The 18,058-nt window shown below is 48.6% G+C and overlaps 6 protein-coding genes across 6 annotated transcripts; 5 read left to right on the top strand and 1 right to left on the bottom strand.

The window, feature by feature from the left end:
• Nucleotides 1-518: 518 nt before the first annotated feature.
• ONS95_013583 (uncharacterized protein) lies at nt 519-2,810 on the top strand (the record flags this gene model as incomplete). Its single annotated transcript, XM_058507219.1, has 4 exons — nt 519-638; nt 688-790; nt 836-2,183; nt 2,228-2,810. 4 exons carry the CDS (start codon nt 519-521, stop codon nt 2,808-2,810), a joined length of 2,154 nt encoding a protein of 717 aa, XP_058356388.1.
• An 872-nt stretch (nt 2,811-3,682) lies between these two features.
• Nucleotides 3,683-6,106, top strand: ONS95_013582 (uncharacterized protein; the record flags this gene model as incomplete). Its single annotated transcript, XM_058507218.1, has 3 exons — nt 3,683-3,866; nt 3,942-4,599; nt 4,690-6,106. The coding sequence occupies 3 exons, from the start codon at nt 3,683-3,685 to the stop codon at nt 5,558-5,560; spliced, it is 1,713 nt and encodes a 570-aa protein (XP_058356387.1). The 3' UTR covers nt 5,561-6,106.
• A 398-nt stretch (nt 6,107-6,504) lies between these two features.
• On the bottom strand, nt 6,505-9,152 carry ONS95_013581 (uncharacterized protein). The gene is made up of 6 exons (XM_058507217.1): nt 8,573-9,152; nt 8,110-8,507; nt 7,925-8,029; nt 7,487-7,875; nt 7,342-7,420; nt 6,505-7,222 (listed from the first exon to the last, which is right to left on the bottom strand). Exons 2-6 carry the CDS (start codon nt 8,263-8,265, stop codon nt 6,743-6,745), a joined length of 1,209 nt encoding a protein of 402 aa, XP_058356386.1. The 5' UTR covers nt 8,266-8,507; nt 8,573-9,152; the 3' UTR covers nt 6,505-6,742.
• A 146-nt stretch (nt 9,153-9,298) lies between these two features.
• Nucleotides 9,299-12,239, top strand: ONS95_013580 (uncharacterized protein). The gene is made up of 2 exons (XM_058507216.1): nt 9,299-9,580; nt 9,694-12,239. Exon 2 carries the CDS (start codon nt 10,163-10,165, stop codon nt 11,834-11,836), a length of 1,674 nt encoding a protein of 557 aa, XP_058356385.1. The 5' UTR covers nt 9,299-9,580; nt 9,694-10,162; the 3' UTR covers nt 11,837-12,239.
• Nucleotides 12,240-13,107: 868 nt separating this feature from the next.
• ONS95_013579 (uncharacterized protein) lies at nt 13,108-14,010 on the top strand (the record flags this gene model as incomplete). The annotated part of the gene is made up of 5 exons (XM_058507215.1): nt 13,108-13,325; nt 13,369-13,489; nt 13,534-13,553; nt 13,596-13,664; nt 13,707-14,010. 5 exons carry the CDS (start codon nt 13,108-13,110, stop codon nt 14,008-14,010), a joined length of 732 nt encoding a protein of 243 aa, XP_058356384.1.
• A 2,457-nt stretch (nt 14,011-16,467) lies between these two features.
• IPL1_2 (spindle assembly checkpoint kinase) lies at nt 16,468-18,003 on the top strand (the record flags this gene model as incomplete). The annotated part of the gene is made up of 5 exons (XM_058507214.1): nt 16,468-16,563; nt 16,610-16,702; nt 16,750-17,125; nt 17,227-17,777; nt 17,839-18,003. 5 exons carry the CDS (start codon nt 16,468-16,470, stop codon nt 18,001-18,003), a joined length of 1,281 nt encoding a protein of 426 aa, XP_058356383.1.
• Between the last annotated feature and the right edge of the window lie 55 nt (nt 18,004-18,058).

Below are 18,058 nucleotides of genomic sequence, written 5' to 3'. Positions count from 1 at the left end.
GAGATGCCTTGAAGCGTTTGAGGACGCGAAAAAGGAACGCTTCTCTATTGGTGGGACGCGACAAGCTGAGCACTTCCAGGTTGGCTGGCTGCAACTGCTGATGCAACACCAAGACATCTCACCTCCTCATTCAACCTCGACTGCAAACCTGCCTCCCGTATTCCCCCTCCGCACATACTTCAACAATACGGAAACCAACTCACTCGATTTCCACTTACGAATATCACGGCCTATCCATCAGTCAATCCATCAATTCTACAAACACAATAACGCCAAGCACTAATTGTCGATACCAGAGCTTCCCCAAGCTCAAACCTGGCACTCTGAGCACTCCGCATCCCCTTCCAAACCACGGCACACGACAGATTCCTTCGATATATACAAAACCCTTCGAGATCCATCCCAATCAAAGATTCATTCGACCACAGCGCACGGAAGGTCTCACCTCAGATAGAAACAGCCCTGCTGCCGCCTGATTTCCTCGACGGCAGCTGTCAGAGCTCCCAATCACATCCACCATGAAGGCATCACCCATAATCGTCAACTGGCATGCCGAGAATGCCCCCATATACTCCGCGGACTTTCAACCCCATGGAAAAGGGCGATTGGCAACTGGCGGAGGAGACAACAATGTTCGGGTAAGGCAGAAGATGGTCGGATAAGCTTGCCTATGCTGACTGCAGATAGCTATGGAGGTTGGACTCGGAAGGAGAGGATAGAAAAGTGGAATATCTCTGCACAATGGCAAAACACTCGCAGACTGTCAATGTTGTACGATGGGCTCCGCGAGGTAGGCAGTTGGTCCAGGTTACTGGCAGACACTAACACCCTCCAGGAGATGTTCTAGCTTCAGCTGGCGACGATGGAAATGTTATTACTTGGGTTCTGGATGCGAAAAATGCGAAACCCAGATTTGGAGAGGAGGGAATCGAGGATAAGGAGACTTGGAGGACGAAACACATGTGCCGGTCTTCTGGACACGAGATATACGATTTGGCATGGTCACCAGATGGGATTTACTTCATTACTGGAAGCATGGACAATGTTGCGAGGATTTACAATGCCCAAACTGGACAATTGATACGGCAGATTGCTGAACACCAACATTATGTCCAAGGGGTGGCCTGGGATCCGCTCAACGAGTACATCGCAACACAGTCCTCCGATCGATCCGTTCATATCTACACGCTGAAGACGAAGGAGGGCCTGTACACGCTGGACAATCGGGATGAAGAGCCTAGGAAGATTGGAACGAACATGAAGATGGATCTGCCAGGTCGGAGAATCTCGTCGCATAGTCCTGCTCCTCCAAGCATGGACTTACGAGCACAATTCGCTGCAGAGATTGGCAATATTGGATCTCCAGTACCTTCATGTCCAGGAACACCAACTTCTCTGGCTCTGCCAATGAATCCTCCGAGTACGATCAGCCACAGTAGACGATCCTCTTTTGGCGCTGCTTCTCCAGCGATGTCTATGCGAAGATCGGCCTCACCAGCTCCCTCGTTACCTCTTCCTGCCGTGATGCCAATGGAAGCCTCGCCAAAACCGTACAGCATGGGTTCGGCAGTGAAGAATGCCCATATCTACTCCAACGATACTCTGAAGTCTTTTTTTCGCAGGTTGACCTTCACGCCGGACGGAAGTCTTCTCTTTACGCCAGCCGGACAATATCAATCACAATTGAAAGGGCTGGAGGAGACAGCCAAGACGATGTACGAGGTTATCAATACGGTCTACATCTATACGAGAGGGGGAATCAACAAACCGCCCATCGCACATCTTCCAGGACATAAGAAACCTTCGGTGGTGGTGAAATGCTCTCCAGTGTATTACACCAGCCGGAAAGCTTCTCCGCCAACGAAACATATAACAATTGATACTTCCTCGGAGGATACGATGTCTGCTCTTCCAGAACCGGCTGTCCAGTCTGTAATGGAGCCTCCACCACTTGTACCACAGACTGACCCGTCTGGACCTACCTCTTCACCAAAGCCCAAGGCTTTAGAAGTGGATACGAATTCAAGTGCCACCCCTGGCCCAACGATGGCCTTCTCCCTTCCATATCGGATGATATACGCGGTGGCTACAGAAGACTCTGTTCTGATGTACGACACTCAACAGCAGACTCCGCTTTGCATAGTGAGCAATCTTCACTGTGCAACTTTTACTGATCTGACTTGGTGAGTTTTTCCTCCCATCATTTCGTGCCAAGCTAACGTTTTAGGTCTAATGATGGTTTGACTCTACTCATGACCTCGTCTGATGGGTTCTGCTCCACTCTTACCTTTGCTCCTGGTGAGCTGGGGGAGAAATACGTCGGTGATATACCCACGGCAAAGCAACCATCTCTGACAGCTGTTTCTTCTTCGCAAAATACCCCGATGGCAACCCCTACCTCGATTGCTCCACCTTCACCATTTCCCCACAGTCACCACCGCACATCATCCACTGGCTTGGCTGCACCATCACCCCCTCCCCAACCCAACATCCGACCATCATCACCCACTCGATCCAACTCCACTTCCTCGATTGCCACTCAGTCGTCATATGCTCCGGGACAAATAATCAGCAATCCGACCCTGGTTGGAAGTAGTATTCCGAGCGTCACCGCCGGCGGAGTTGGTTTCGTTAGCAGCATCCCGATGTCGACGCCTCCCCAAACACCTGGCAGCACGTCTGGGAGTCAGAGTGGTGTCAAGCGAGATGCAAGTGAGAGCGAGAGAGAGGATGGAAGCCATGATAAGAAGAGAAGACGAATCGCCCCGACACCAGTCAGCGAGGAGAAGCCTTCAACAGGGGCGGCTTGATTCGATGGATTTGGAGTTTGGGATGGAAAAATGATTACTTGGTCGGCATTAGCACTGGAGTTTGGTTGCTTGAAATGGGTTTACTTGCGGTGCTTGTACCTCAATAGCTCTATGGAGAGCTCTGGATAAGGACTTTGGCTTGGTGTGTATAAGGAGCTGGCTTGTAGCGGTTCTGCTGGCTGTGCTGAAGGGAAATATAACTTTGTACATGACATCCCTCTTTATCGCGGTTCTTTCGTTGGTTATGGGATTTTACTCAGCTGTGACATCGCGGGACAGGGTTCTGCGCCAGTGGCATTGAGTATGCTGTTGACCGGATCACCGTTCACATGTGTTGCCAGCCTCCCTCGTGTATATTTCTCATGTTCTTCGACAGCTTCTGCACTCATCACATCACGTTTTCGACGGTTTAGCAATCCCGAGTTCTCCGAAAGTCATTTCCAAGCTTCCATTCCACGAGGATATGGAATACGGAACTCTATTCTTTTTTCATTCGGGCTCCCCACAAAAATAACCACCCTGCTGTGCTGTGAGATTGCTTGAAGTCAGCAAATGCTCTTCAACATCAGGGCTTCTCACTGGCCAACACGGTTGTTTCCTTCAATGTTCAAGATCGCCGCTCGAGTGTCGACGATCACCTGCACGCACCCTGCACCAAAATACCCCGCGATGCAATGTTACACTTCATTCCATTTATCCACCATCAATCAGCATGACAGCTCAGAAGCACGAAGCTTGATTTAGAGTTGGGCTTCGGCCTTACTTTACTTCGTAGCACCGATCTGCAAGGTACAGATGAGGGTGTCATATATATCCGTCTCATCCGCAGCTTTATTTTGTCTTCCAGAGCAGACTGAGATAGGACAAAACGCATGATGACTGGAATAGGTGGTTACCTGGCTTTAGCTAGTTGCTGTCGACAGCTTGCTTTCGCATCTGGAACCGCCAATTCAGTTGTAGTTGTTCCGAGTTCACCGCCGTCAAATGCAGCTCCACCTATTTTAGAAGCTTTCATCAGCTACTCCATCGAATTCGTCTTCTTCCCCGACTTCGCCGGTAAGTTTCTTACCCATCCCACCCTCCCCCTACACACTCACACTCACACTTCTCATACACAAAAACAAAACACAGGCTCACCCTCCTCCCCCAACACATTCTCCAACAACCTCCTCAACAACCTCGGCAACCTAACCGGCACAAAACCCTACATCCGCGTCGGAGGCAACACCCAAGACTACGCCCTCTACAACGCCACCCTCCTCTCCGCCCCCGTCAATGGCTCCTACGACCCCTCCCGCTCCCCAGACTACCCGACCACAATCTCCATCGGGCCCTCCTTCTTCGACTCCTACGCCACCTTCCCAGACACAAAATTCATCCACGGCTTCAACCTCGGTCTCGGCGGGAACACCTCTCACCCTGAAGGCTGGCAGACGCTCCTTGATACCGTGCCGCTGGCTTGTAAGGCGCTGGGTAGTGGTGGTGGTGGTGGCGAGGGGAAGTTGCTTTGGTGGGAGTATGGGAATGAACCGGATTTGTACTCTACTTCTGCGCAGGGGCCGGTGAGGCCGTCTGGGTGGGATGAGGGGACCTTTGTGGAGCAGTGGGTGAATGGGACGAGAGCGATCAGGGGACAGTTGGAGAGGTATTGTCCGGAGATGCTGGAGGGAGGTAGGTATGGGTATTTGGCGCCGAGTTTTGCGGGCACGAATAATAGGTTGAAGCCGGTGGTTGCATGGAGGGAGGGGCTGAATAGGGATGGGGATGTGAGGATTTTTTCGTCGCATAAGTACGTCTTATTTCCAAACTATTCATATTCTCAGCTGGTGAAGTATTTCGGTTTTTATATTTGATCAAGCTGACATCTAGAAATCAACAGCTACATCGGCGGCGCCACCCAACCCGGCATAACCCTCCAAAACACCCTCCTCAACCACACCAAAACCCGCCTCTCCATCTCCTCCCAAGTCGCCCTCCTCACCGACCTCACCACCACCAATCCTCCCCTCCTCCCCAAAGACATCCCCTTTATCCTCGGCGAAACAAACTCCCTCTACAATCAAGGCAAACCCGGCCTCTCCAACTCCTTCGGCGCCGCCCTCTGGAACCTAGATTTCAATCTCTACTGCGCAGCAGTCGGCATCAGACGCGTGCATATGCACATGGGCACGGATTACCGGTATGCGGCCTGGCAGCCTATCAGCACCAATAAGACGAGCATCGGTACGAAACCGCCCTATTATGGACAGGTTGCTGCTGCGGCGGTGATTGGGAGGGTAGGTAGTGGGAGTGAGAATGGAACGAGGGGGGAGGTGAGGGTTGTGCATTTGGAGTTGGAAGGGGAGTTGGAGGCGGCGTATGCGGTGTTTGGAGGTGGCGGTGGGAGGTTGGAGAGGATTGCGGTGGTTAATATGAGGGCGTATAATTATACTGTTAATGGGACTACGGCGATACTTAATCCGGAGAAGAGGCAGAGTAGGATTTATAGGTTTCAGGTCCCGGGGTATTGTGGAAGCAGGGAGAAGGTGGATGTTAAGCGCTTGTGGGCCAATGGGAGTGATGCTATTACGGGTGTTACTTGGGATGGGTGGAGTTATAATTGGGAGTTGGATGAGGGGAAACCGGTGAGGTTGCGGAATGTCACGGTTGGTGAGGCGGTGGAGGTGGTGGAGGATGGGAGGGGAGAGGGAGTGGTGAGTGTGGAGGTGCCAGATTCGAGCGCGGCTGTTTTGGAGTTTGGGGGGAAGTGAATGGGTCAGAAGGGGGCGGTGTTCTCTGGCAGCTGTCCAGCACTTCGATTTATTGTGTAGCCAGTGATACAATAACCATGACATGGAAGATCGCGCAGGTATATTTGAGGAAGCGGTATTTAATGCTTGAAAATCATTCAAAACGAGGAGTTGATTATTGTGTCACTGCCAAGCCGCTGTCCAAGTAATTGGGCCTGCTGAAAAGACTGGGCCTCATAGACCGTCGTAGTTTAACCTCCTACCGCACGATGTTCCATTTTCCATCGTTCCCTAACCCCAACAGTCTACATTCTCTGCTTCGACTTTGGGACGAATGACCTTGTTTACATTCTCGCTGACCCTCGCTTAACTGTCAACATTTCTTGGCTATCTACTGGGAAGAAATTCTTCTCGATACAAGTGGTGGCGACCTCAGTCTCGGTACCTGAAAAGACACGAGTCAACACTACGGACTGAATCTTGAGTGATGACGATTTTGGGCTATTTCCACGGCCACTCGGATTTTCCTTTAGCTCCTCTCCGTTGACTGTTCAGTTGAACTTCCCCTGCATGGTGCCCCGTTGCCGGATTTTGCCTTCGAGACCTTGATCTCCTTGTAGATCTGCCAAAATAAGGTAGAGTAGGAAATGCCCCAACAGCACTATAACGCTATATCTGGCCTCTTGGACCTTCGCTCATCGTACTTGTGCTGCAGTCTGCTGTCGATGCCGAATGGGCCGGAATTACTATTGGCGGCACAATAGTCTTCGAGATGCATCTAGAATGGATGGGTACACCTTTGCAATTGCCTTAGGGTGTTCTGTAGCGGTGTTATCTTTTGTAATCCAGGGGAAGACCAGAGTTCCAAATCCTGGAGCTTTTCGAGGACTTTCGGTGGCTAGATCCACGGTTGCGCTGCTTCTAATTTTACTATTTGTTTTCTGTAGGATGCAGGTTGCTGAGACAGAATGGAACGGATAATACAGCAAGACAACTAACAAAACGAGCGTATCTGTTCAACGATGTTTGGGAGATATCAACTGATCTATAACTTGAAGTCAAAACCAGAAATCTAAATAGACAAGCACTCGCATTTCGTCCTGTCCGATTTCTCCTAACTGTAAATACACAGCATACAGGAATCATATATACCGAAAATCATTATACATAGCAGTCATAGCCCCTTTCCAAACCCTCCCTTATTCATACACTATCATCCCCTCTCCTCTCCCCTCCTCGGTACTGCCTCGTTATCTCCACAGTCGTACTCGTCAATATTCCCTTCGGTCCCCCATCCTCGTTTCCATGGTGAAACGTATCTCCATCTCCCCCACCACCACTCACAACACTCATCCCATTCCCATGCTCCAAGCTCCTCAACGCAATCGAGTCATCATAACTGCCGGTCTCCTTATCGTTGTCGTCAATACTCCGCATATATCCATTGTGACTCCGACTCAAGGGGAACGTGTTGTTCTGGCCTGATTTCGTAGATCTCGAGAAGAAATTGCTCGTTAGTTTGGTGTCTCTGTGGGTGTGGTTGTTGCTGCTCGCGTGGAAATAGCCGCCTCCTGATGGGACGGTGGTTTTCTCGCGGAGGGAGCGGAAGAGCGGTCGCCAGGTGGAGGCGGACATGCAGCAGATTGCTATGGCGGGCTCGATCATCGCCCACAGGGATACGTTCTGAGAAAAAAAGCAACGTCAGTTATGGTTCGGTGAGTATGGGGTAAGTAGCAGCGGCAAAGAGGTACGCTGAGGCTCTTGGGACTTTGGAGCCAGAGATTCAAGATTGAGGTACTTACTGCAGTTGCGAACATGAAGTCCTCGGTGAGAGAAACATCAACGATGTATTTTATACGGACGATGACGGTAAGTCCAGCACTGTGTGATTTTGTCAGTAAGCCTTACAAATTCTAAACGACGGTGAAGACGGAAGTAATCACTCACACGATACCCACGCAAAGCAGTGCGCCCACTATGATCTTCGCCTTCCTGTTCATCTGCAGATTCCACAACACAAAGATCGGCAAAACTCCGAAGATAATGTCCGCCGCGGCGGAAACAGCCGAGAAGGCAATACTCAAAGCCTGAACCTGTGGTGCCGGTAGACACTTCCCCTTGAGCCCCGAGAACTGCAGCCAAAAGTACTTGATCGGCGCGCATTGGAAAATGGTGTAGAAGAAGTTCATCACGGTTGCGAGTGTGATAAGAATGAGCGTTGCACGGATGATCCATATATAGCTTTTCTGTGTCATGATTCGTAGGATGAAGATGCCGATGGACAGGCGCATAAAAAAGGATGTGATGATGTAGAGAAGTTCACCAGCAAAAAAGTACTGTTGGATATTAGCAAGGGAAGACGGTGCAGAATGCGATCATTCGTACTTGCATAGCGATGGGAATGTCGCCCTGCGCGATGTCTTTGTTTCTCTGTCCATTTCCATGGAGGGTTGATTGCAATGCAACAATCACATAGATCGTAAATGACGCCTGAGATAGATCTGTTAGTTTATAATCTGTTCTAGTCCTCTCTTACATATGGTGTTCTTCGTTGGCACGAAATAACGTACCTGAGTCGCAACAAAACACCAATCCTCGATTTTCCATATCTTGGTCATAAAAAGCCTCGTGTAAATCCGTACCCCGAAGAATACCCACGTCAAAACGATGGCAACAATACATGCGGTCAACAAGGCTGGGCCATTGCCCTCATTGGTATACCCCATTCTCGTCTGGCGGCACCGATCCCCCAGAGAAAGTATGTGAAGAAGATCACTCCTTGGAAGCAGTCAACCTTGGATCTCAGATCGACAACGATTGAGGGGCCATGTATCAGCGCTATGGAGATCCGGAATCGAGAATGGAGAGGTCTCGAGTCGTGAACACAACTATATACTTTCCCGAAGCTCAACCTCGAGAGATCAACAACATCAGACCGGTTCGATAGGGGGCCGGTGGGTACAAGTATCTGTCAAATATGTCCCGTCAGTTGAGAAGTTCTAGTGTCCAGCCTAGAACCGTCCGTGGACGTACTTTGGTACGTTCGGAACTAGAAAACCGATTTTGCATCATTGCAGCTGAGAACCAAGCTTACGGACAAGCGTATCGATAGGAAGCTTCTCAACCTGGCTTGTCCCGAGACTAGAAACGTGGATGTGGATAGAATCCTTTATCGCGCATGAATCGTAACTCCTTGTGGCGAGGCTTGGAGACCCACTCCGCCATCCCAATGTTTGACTAGGAGATGGAAATGCGGATGCAGCCGATGCAGGTACCACCGCTCTGAGGATGAGGTCCACATGGACGAGTCCAGACTTTGTTAGAACAACGGAATGAATCGTTCGTTACGGCGAAGTCTTGGGCGGAAATTTCTGTCAACGGTGGCAGCGGGCTGTATGTTGTGCATCTTCAAAATTTTAGCAATGGGATTCTCCGGTGCTAAAGTAGGTAGATGAATCGTGGCTTTCATTTGTCCCGACTATGTTTTGGTGTGGCTGCAGCTATAGAAATAGGCTTTCGGCAATTGAAGGTGTGCTTTTGAGATTTTCACCATTCTGACCGAATTGCATGGATAATAGGAACTGAAGTCGCATGGAATTGCTTGAAGTGGGACAGGACAGTTTGAAATCTTAAGATCCCGGCGTTGAGGGCTTGAGCTACCCTTATTAGGAAAACTGCACCGGTGGTGCGGCACAATTATTTTTTCCCTCCACTTCGGTTCGCCTCCACCCGGAGTGGCAAGTTGTTGTACTGTACAAAGTAATTATTTCCGCATTTCTTGTGTGAAATGCCGTTGCCACACTTCCAGCACATATGAGGATGAAAGTTGCTGTTCAGCTATTGTATTTCGCTTATCTGGATCACAGCTCGGGTTGTGTGTCTCAGCGATTGCACAACTCTAAACATATCCACTATTTCTTCCACTGTATCGATAGCATCCTTGATCCCTGTCTCATCTAGAAGGTTCAGACGTCCGCGAGTTTAGGATCAGCAGACCCTGGCCGGGGATGAGCTGATGTTGACGATCATACAGGTTTATGGGTATGGGTTTCCACTTTCGCTTCCTCATTCCCTTTATATGGATGCACTTCATCTACGGAGTATCAATTCTCTACTAGTGCAAGCCTACTAAATTCTCAAACAAATTTCTTCAGCCAAAGTACCAGAAGCCGACAGGTCCTTGGCCTTTCGATGAATTGATCAAACGCTGTACCGAGCTTCTTCCAAGATACCATTTCGTAGAGGTAGCAGAATTTGCTTCGCCTCAAAGAAAGCCTGAGCATTTAACATTACAACGATTGTTCAGTAAGCACAAAAATGATTTTCAATAATTGCTCCACATTTCCTGTGGAGTGGCGATATTGCAGGTACTCCGGAGCTACAACCACTTGGGGGAGGTGTTATCCCAATGCAGGTTCAACCCCTCCATGGAAATCTCAGAATGCATTATCACGAACCCCTCACCGAGGTAAAGAAATTAACATGCAGCATGGCCACTTAGTACAAGTAGAAAGGTAGGTCAAGCTTCCTTTGCCTCTTCTCTCTTCAGCTACCTTTCCACGGTCCAAGTTCAGACATCGATACCTCGCCGTTCTTGTCCGCTGCCATCGCACCTCACCCAGTATGCGTTTCTCCATCGCCATCCCTCTGGCTGTCGCCTCCTTCATTGCGAGTGCCACATCATCGTATGCGCCCGTTGCGACATCATGTCCTACGACACCCCTCGTCCGATCTACATCAAGCGGACTTTCTGATAGCGAAGAGACCTACCGCGTGATCCGGAAGGCGAAAGCAGACTTGGCACTAGCAGCATGGCTATTGAAGGCCAATCCATCATTCGTAAACTCGTTGGATTGTGACATGCCGACCATTGCGTTGACCAGCAGTGGTGGCGGCTTCCGAGCGACCCTCTCTGGAGCAGGGACTGTACAGGCTCTCGACTCTCGTGATACGAAAGTCAGCACCAGTGGTTTATATCAAGCAATCTCCCACCACTCTGGCTTATCTGGTGGGTCTTGGTTGCTCTCTTCCATCATCGCCAACAACTTCCCAACGATCTCCAGTCTTTACAATTCCAGCTGGAAGACTGGCCTCGCCAATGGACTTTTCAATCCTCTCGGAAAACAAACTGAAGTCTACAATACCATCAGCAACGATTTACTCCTGAAAGAAGCACAGGGATTCCGTGGTACCATTGCAGATGCATGGTCTCGACTCATCTCATATGTCATCCTACCTGGTGCCAATGGTGGGGTAGACAATCTTCTCTCTCAAGTAACCACCAAGTCGAACTTCAAATCCTTCTCCGCCCCATATCCCATCATCTTGGCACAACATGTGGATCTCGGCGGAGAATCCTGCCTACCACCAGCAGACGCACCCTTCTGGGAATTCACACCTTATGAGACGGGATCCTGGGACAGCAGAATTGCATCGTTCACCCCAACCAAGTACCTCGGTACATCCCTTAGCGGTGGCAAGCCAGCAACTGCAGGAAAATGCACGACTGCCTATGAGAATCTCGGATTCATTGCTGGAACTTCCTCTTCGCTCTTCCAGGACCCCGGAATCGGCTTCAACGTTTCGGAACCTCTCATCGCCAACTTCTGTCAACTTACAGAGAGTATCGAGGTATCGGAGACTGCGGCAGCCACCAACGCAGCAGTCGGTGCTCTCCCAGCAGTTATTCCAGCCATCCAGTTCACCCAAGTCTCCGATCTCTTTGCCGCATGGCCAAACCCATTCTTCAACCTCTCTTCAGCCCCTCTCGTCAAGTCTCAGGCCACCCTCTCCATGGTCGATGGTGGCGAATCTGGACAGATCAACCCCATCTTCCCTATGCTCCTCCCACAACGAAACATCAGCATCATCATCGTCAGCGACAACACTGATGGCAACAACAACTACCCATCCGGCAAGGAGATGCACGCAACCTACCTCGCAGCCCAAGCAGCTGGTCTTACCAAGATGCCATTCGTCCCCGAATCATCTGTTCTCCTCGCAGCAAACAAGACTTCCGGTCCAGTGTTCTTCGGCTGCGGAGACAAGTCCAAGGCGACTGTTGTCTGGGTGCCAAATTACAGTGCAACCGCTGCAGGAGGCAACGTCGACACCAGCCGCATGCAGTTTGATGCTGCAGCAAGCAAGCAGGTCATTGACAACGGCGCAGCTGTCATGAGCCAGAACAACAGCAAGGAGTGGGCGACATGTTTGGGATGTGCGATCATGCAAGATACTGCGTGGCGCTTACCGAGTGCTTGTAATGCTTGTTTTACTAAGTACTGTTGGAAGGCTTAGAGTTGGGCGTGATGATTTGAATGATAATGCCCGAATTGTACATAGATATGTAAGACGTGGTCTGGATGTACATACAAAAGTCCTTCTCGCCATTAATGAATTGTATTCAAAGAATAGTTTGCTTCGTATTCTGTCGTGTGGTGAGATCTCGTAGCTGTTTGTTATTTCAAAGGGATCACGGGTGAGAATAATGCAGGAAACAGATCGGAGGGTTTTTCGACCATCGGGAAAGTTTGCCCTGACTAAAGAGGCATCTTGATCTCGGTAAGAAGCCTGGGATGTTCACACTTTTGAAGGCAAAGTGGGAGCACATATAATTTAGCGGTCAGTATTTAAAGTGACTGAGAAATATGTTGTGGGCCCATGACGGGTATGAACCAAGCAAAGGCAGTGAGGTAGTGAGGCAAAACTCCGTGGTATTCATGGATGGCATTAATTGGACGATCTCGAAAGATCTAAAATATGGAACTTTCTGACAAGATCAAGCTTTATGATTAGCCTTTCTCAAAAAACTTCTTTCCAGGGTCAAGTATCGATAAGCGCAGCAGTGGTTCGATGTTCGGCACGTGATGCAAAGCGGGAGAAGGATGGAAAGATCGATTTCTTGAGCATTCCATTCTAAGCCGTCTCATATTCCAGATGGGATAGCCAATCATTGGCACGGTCAACGGTATCATCGATCGGGTTTTCCGACTTTGCTTCCATTACTCACAGTAACTTTGGCTAAAGTTCCAAGCGAGACGTTTTCTCGAGAACTTTTGCGAGTCGTTACGACCCGAAACTTTATGCAGAACATGTGATTACCAGGGGGCCGTATTCCATCTCCACCGATTCAAATATTCAAGACTGGAAATGCTACTAGAGATTTTGAATACAAAATATATGAGTATCATCACACAGCAAAGCTGCGTGTCGAGATCAGGGCTGACACTGAATGAAGGGCAGACAAGATTACCCCAACGCCATGGCTTCCCTACGTCGGCCAGAGAGGTTGCGAGTACGATCGCCAGCATGAAGCTCCAGAATATTTGCATTTAGAGGGGTCCAGGGAGAATCTGGGGTTTCCCGCTAATCTAGATGCCCAAAGCGTCCCCGTGCACTTGCAAGCTTCCCGTCAGATGATTCAGATCAAACTATCATCACTCCTGTATCCGAGTTGTTTCATCAGACGTTCAGCGTTCAGAGGAAATACAAATCACAAGTATTCCCTAAAATATCTGTTGCATTAGTGGAAATTCCGACATGCCAGCTCAGGACATTTATTATCAGATATGGAAGCCACCGATTCCGAGTTCCAGCTAGCCTCAGCGGCGGCAGGTTTTACCCTTGGGTTCGGATTCCTGTGTGTTTGGAATGCTATCAAACAGACTCGGAGCATTCAGTCGCCACTCCGAAGCGGATACATCTATATGGTGTGGGGTGAGATCATCTCCAATCTTGCTATTGCTGTCATCGGATGGCTACTTCTGAACGGAACAATCAAATCAGGGTTTGTCTCTCTACCCTGAGAAGACTTTGACTGACCGTCCCAGTGTACCAGTGTTATTCAGTATACTCTTCTTCTGGGTCTTTGAGGTTCAACTCTTGTTACAAATCATCATCAATCGTATCAATGTTGTTGGGGATGATCGCAAGTTCTTGAGACTGGTAAAAGTGAGTTGCTTGGCTTTCAAAGGAGTGTCGCTAATGGTTGTTAGTATGGAACGGCGATTTTTATGTAAGTATACCCTGTATGTCTATGTCATCTAACCAAGTCTAGAACTTTGATCAATATTGCGGTCTTTATCATTTGGATTCCGACTCATCTCAATCCACCGCCTTCTCAAATGTATGTCACCTGATTTATTGGCTTTGATTGCTAACCCAAAAGTTTCGTCACCATCAACAAATATTGGGATCGGACATCCAAGTGTCTTATTCTCGTTGTTGATGCCGGGTTGAATTATTATTTCCTTCGGACAGTAAAGCGACGTCTGGTGGACTATCATGGACTCACCAAATATGCCTCTCTGGTCACGTTTAATGCGAGATTGATGGTTGTATCGATTACTATGGATGTAAGATTGCAGTCTGGTCTTGTTCGATCTAGTGTTTTCAGCTTATGCTTATTATCCTGGAATCCTTTCTTCGTCAGACGATCTATGTTCAGTTCCATCCTATCGCGTACATGGTGAAGCTAAACATTGAGCTTTCGATGGCGTCGCTGATTACTCGGATATCGAAGACCACCATCGAAAATCGCAATGTCGGTTTTGTCACTCAGCACAAGGACTTAGGGGCAAGGGCAGTAAAGGCTGAGCATCGGCTGATCAGCATTGAAGGTGGGGAGGTAAGACGACCTAATTAAGATCTCAGCGATTACACGATTAAGTTCTTGTATATGTTGTTCTAGTCAATTACGAAATCTACTTCCTTAGGGTAGTTACGTTTACATCTACAGTGATGCTGATTACTGTTTTGATTGGCAGAATGCTCTCGCTTAATTGAAATCACAACAGCCTGGAGGCTCAGTCGCCACTCAATTCTTCGTGCATGGGTGTGGGGCGCGCCCTTTTGATTGGAGTGCAACGAACCCAGGGTCGTCTGTGCTGCTACAGAGCTAATTCCGGAAAAAAACATGGAGTTTATTCGTCTTGCCTGTCAATGTCCTCCATATGAATGACAAGGACGCTCTGCCAACTAGACATCTGGAATCATTACCTGCGTTGACTTTCTTTCCAACAAAACTATCCGAACAGTTGTCTCTGAGTATCTGACTACAACATAAAAGCACCACTGGGTGTTACAGGATTCCTATTGCATCCTGTGTGGCCAATTGCTTATCAAAGATATACAGTTCAATATCTTCCTCCGAGACTTTGCAGCACTTCAGGTGAAGCAAGATTTATAAGTTTTATCCCTTCAACTGCCTAGAACACACCGGCCTATCCGGCAAGGCACATGCTTAATTCAGGCTTTCCTCGCTTGATTACAGGGCACTGCTTTAGGCTACCCATTTCTTGTAAAATGTGTGTTACGTTTGGCAGTCGGAGTGGATATTTCGACTTTCCCTGGATTCGTACGGTGTACTTGAGTTTACAGGTTTTCGGAAAACCTGTGAGATAAAAGGTTAGAATTAGGAATTTGCCATGTACTAACAGGCTGAAGCTGCGTGGTGAGAGGAGGCTGTCTCGTAAGAAGAAGCTGCGGTGGACTTTTTGGTGGGTGTTGTCGGATCCGGTGTGCAATTTGTCTGCAGAAAGTTCGAGCCCGAAAACTCACCAGCCGTTTCACACGGTGCTGTGTTACCAGTACGCGGCGAAGAAGGCAAGAGAGAGGACCTGTGCTGAGATGGGGAAGAGTCTATCACAATTCGACGAGGTTGTATCGATAAACAAACCTCATTGACTATCATCCCTTAGCACCTATTTGAGAGTTCTCGCCCACAAGCCAAGATATTTGAATCATGGAGACAACGTCTGACCACGACCCTCCAAGCAATGATCGTTTTCCGTCGCTTGCCAATGCCGGGATTATGTTTGAGAAAAAAAAGTTGCAGAGCATGTCGACAACGCTTTGCGCGAGCTTTCCTGCGATCTTTTCCTCCAGTACAAAATGAAGCGTACCTTCGGCCTTGTTCTCCTTCATCACCATTTTGTCCTCGGTGCCTTGGTAGCTAGTCTCCCCTCAACGAATGGCTTCCCAGTTTCGAAGGTCAGGTCAACATTAATTTGCTTCTAAAAGATCTATGACCCATCCAGCGTGTATTTTATATTCATTCAAGTTAGTAAGTGTTTTTGAAAGACTCATTCAGAAATAGTGGGACGCACCGCCATGTGGTATTGCTCCCTAGTACTGCACAGTACACTAGCAGTCAGTCTGGTTCACATAAGAGCCACGCGGCTACAAAAAAAGGAAATTGGAGTGTAATACCTCTAAGGGTCGGAGAGTTCAAAAGAGCAGGGCAGAGAAGACTGGAAAACCATTAGAGTTGAAAGAAAGAGAGCTTCAAGATTATAGAGCACTAAGAAGACAGTCTCTAGGAACCAGGGCAGTTTAGTCTTGATTTATCAGCCACTCTTTTAACCCTAAATCGGAAGTATCCTTCAACATTCTGTCCTCCATTAAGATTCGCGTATATGTTGTGTCCTCATGAGCCACGTTGCCGGAGGAACCTTGGCAGTTAGAATAACCTACAGCCGTGCTGCGTGCATGTTGGAGGTGCAACGACGGCGAAGATGTGTAAACGAATTGATGAGGATTTTCCAAAAGGAAGCCTTTGCACTATCCCATGCATTATTCCTTGGTGTCCATATTTGTCGAGGCTTGAGCTTGACATGAGGAGTAGAATTTGTTGGAAGAGGTGAGAATTCAATAACACTAGCTCAGCGACCTCTCTTTCTTCTATGAGAGAGCGACATTCAGAGTAGTTACTGTAAGCATTTATAAGGTGTAATGGTCGTGATAATGTCGAGAACAGTTGATTGTCGTTGGAATTGATTCACCTGCAAGGCCCTTGCCGCTGTTGCCTGGCCGACGTGGCTCAGCCCTGCACTCCAACATGTCCAACTCGACTTTGGATGGTTATCACATCTCCTCGGTTTAGGGCAAATACTAATTTACTGATTACGATCCCCTAACAGATCTTTGCGATGGCCACTTGCTCCCTGGAAGCGCGCCTCAAGCGTGTTTCCATCAACGACGAGACTGATCCTGCTGGTGGAAGACAACCACATGTCAGGTCCAAGGTTTGTTTACCCAATGTCCTGCAGAGTTATTTTCTGATTCAAACAGAATGTTGTCTCCTCGAATCCACAATTATCGCATAATCCCACATACAGTGAGAATGATCCTAACAATGAAAAGAAGACATTCTTAAACCCAAAGGTACCCATATCAGCTCGCCATTGGAGCCCCTGTCTAATTTCACACAGGTCATAACATCTCCTAGCAAGCACCTGGTACAGAACTCCAGCCGATCACACTTGCTTAAAATCGCATTGGTCTCTTCCCAAGCTTTACGACAGTCGAGTTCGATCGTGCCGGTCGGATCAGTGCTCCCAAAGCCTCCCTGTGGATCATCGAGGGGATCGGAAGCCGTTGCCGAAGTCGAACAAATACAAGTCTCCATACCTCAGCGACTTATACCCTCAAAGATATTCCACCTTGGAATGTTCGAAATTGGTCGGCCATTGGGGAAAGGGAAGTTCGGGCGCGTGTATCTGGCGAGAGAACGCGAAAGCGGATTTGTTTGTGCACTCAAAGTCCTGCACAAGAACGAGATAACACAAGGCCGCGTTGAGAAACAAGGTAACTTTTTGCTGATCAAATTATCCTTCCGTTCAGACAGATCATGGAGCGAGATATATGTATTTTCAGAGAAGCTATGCTAATTCCAAAACGGGTCACAGTCCAACGGGAGATTGAAATTCAAAGCAACCTCCGACATCCGAACATCCTTCAGCTCTATGGCCACTTCCACGACAGTAAAAGAATATTCTTGATACTTGAGTTTGCTGGGCAGGGAGAGCTATATAAACATCTGCGACGCGAAACTCGATTTCCGGAATGGAAAGCTGCACAATACATTGCCCAGATGGCTGCAGCATTACAGTTCTTGCACAAAAAACACGTCATCCATCGAGATATAAAACCAGAGAACATTCTTCTTGGGATCCATGGCGAGCTAAAGATCGCAGACTTCGGGTGGAGTGTACATGCGCCAGGTGACCGAAGAAAGACCCAATGCGGAACTCTAGACTACTTGCCCCCCGAGATCGTCAACTGCACCTCTTACAACAACAAGGTCGACTTGTGGAGTCTGGGGGTCTTGATGTATGAATTCTTAGTTGGGGAGGCGCCATTTGAGGACTCGCAGGTTCTCACGTACAAAAGAATTGTCCGTTGTGACATGACCATTCCGAGTTACGTATCTCCAGAAGCCAAAGATTTGATCAAAAGTGTAAGATAAATTTCTGTGTCTGCCAATATGAATGGATGCTAACTTCTGGTTCCTGCTTCAGCTCCTTGTTGTCGAACCAGAGAAGCGGCTACCGCTCGACCAGGTCCAAAAGCATCCGTGGATCATCAAACACTGTGTTAATGCGGACCGACCCAACATAACGTCCAAGAGAGAAACGAAATCAACAAGTGGTATTCGTCGCTCTCGGACTAGCGTGCACAACTAGCTTATTTTCATATTGGTTGGCACCGCGCCGCGGCGCCCCAATCTCTCTCCTCTAA

This window comes from Cadophora gregata (genome assembly GCF_030347475.1).
Source record: "Cadophora gregata isolate MNR1 chromosome Unknown scaffold_8, whole genome shotgun sequence".
NCBI classification, from domain to species: Eukaryota; Fungi; Ascomycota; class Leotiomycetes; order Helotiales; family Ploettnerulaceae; genus Cadophora; species Cadophora gregata.
This window is presented reverse-complemented; position numbering and strand designations above follow the sequence as displayed.

What these genes read in the sequence shown, in the direction of transcription:
- ONS95_013580 (XM_058507216.1), top strand. Translation starts at nt 10,163, where the DNA reads ATGCGTTTCTCCATCGCCATCCCTCTGGCTGTCGCCTCCTTCATTGCG.
- ONS95_013581 (XM_058507217.1), bottom strand. Translation starts at nt 8,265, where the DNA reads ATGGGGTATACCAATGAGGGCAATGGCCCAGCCTTGTTGACCGCATGT. An exon ending in ACATTCCCATCGCTATGCAA is followed by an intron (nt 7,876 to 7,924) that starts GTACGAATGATC and finishes AATATCCAACAG; the next exon opens with TACTTTTTTGCTGGTGAACT. An exon ending in ACTTCATGTTCGCAACTGCA is followed by an intron (nt 7,223 to 7,341) that starts GTAAGTACCTCA and finishes TTTTTTTCTCAG; the next exon opens with AACGTATCCCTGTGGGCGAT.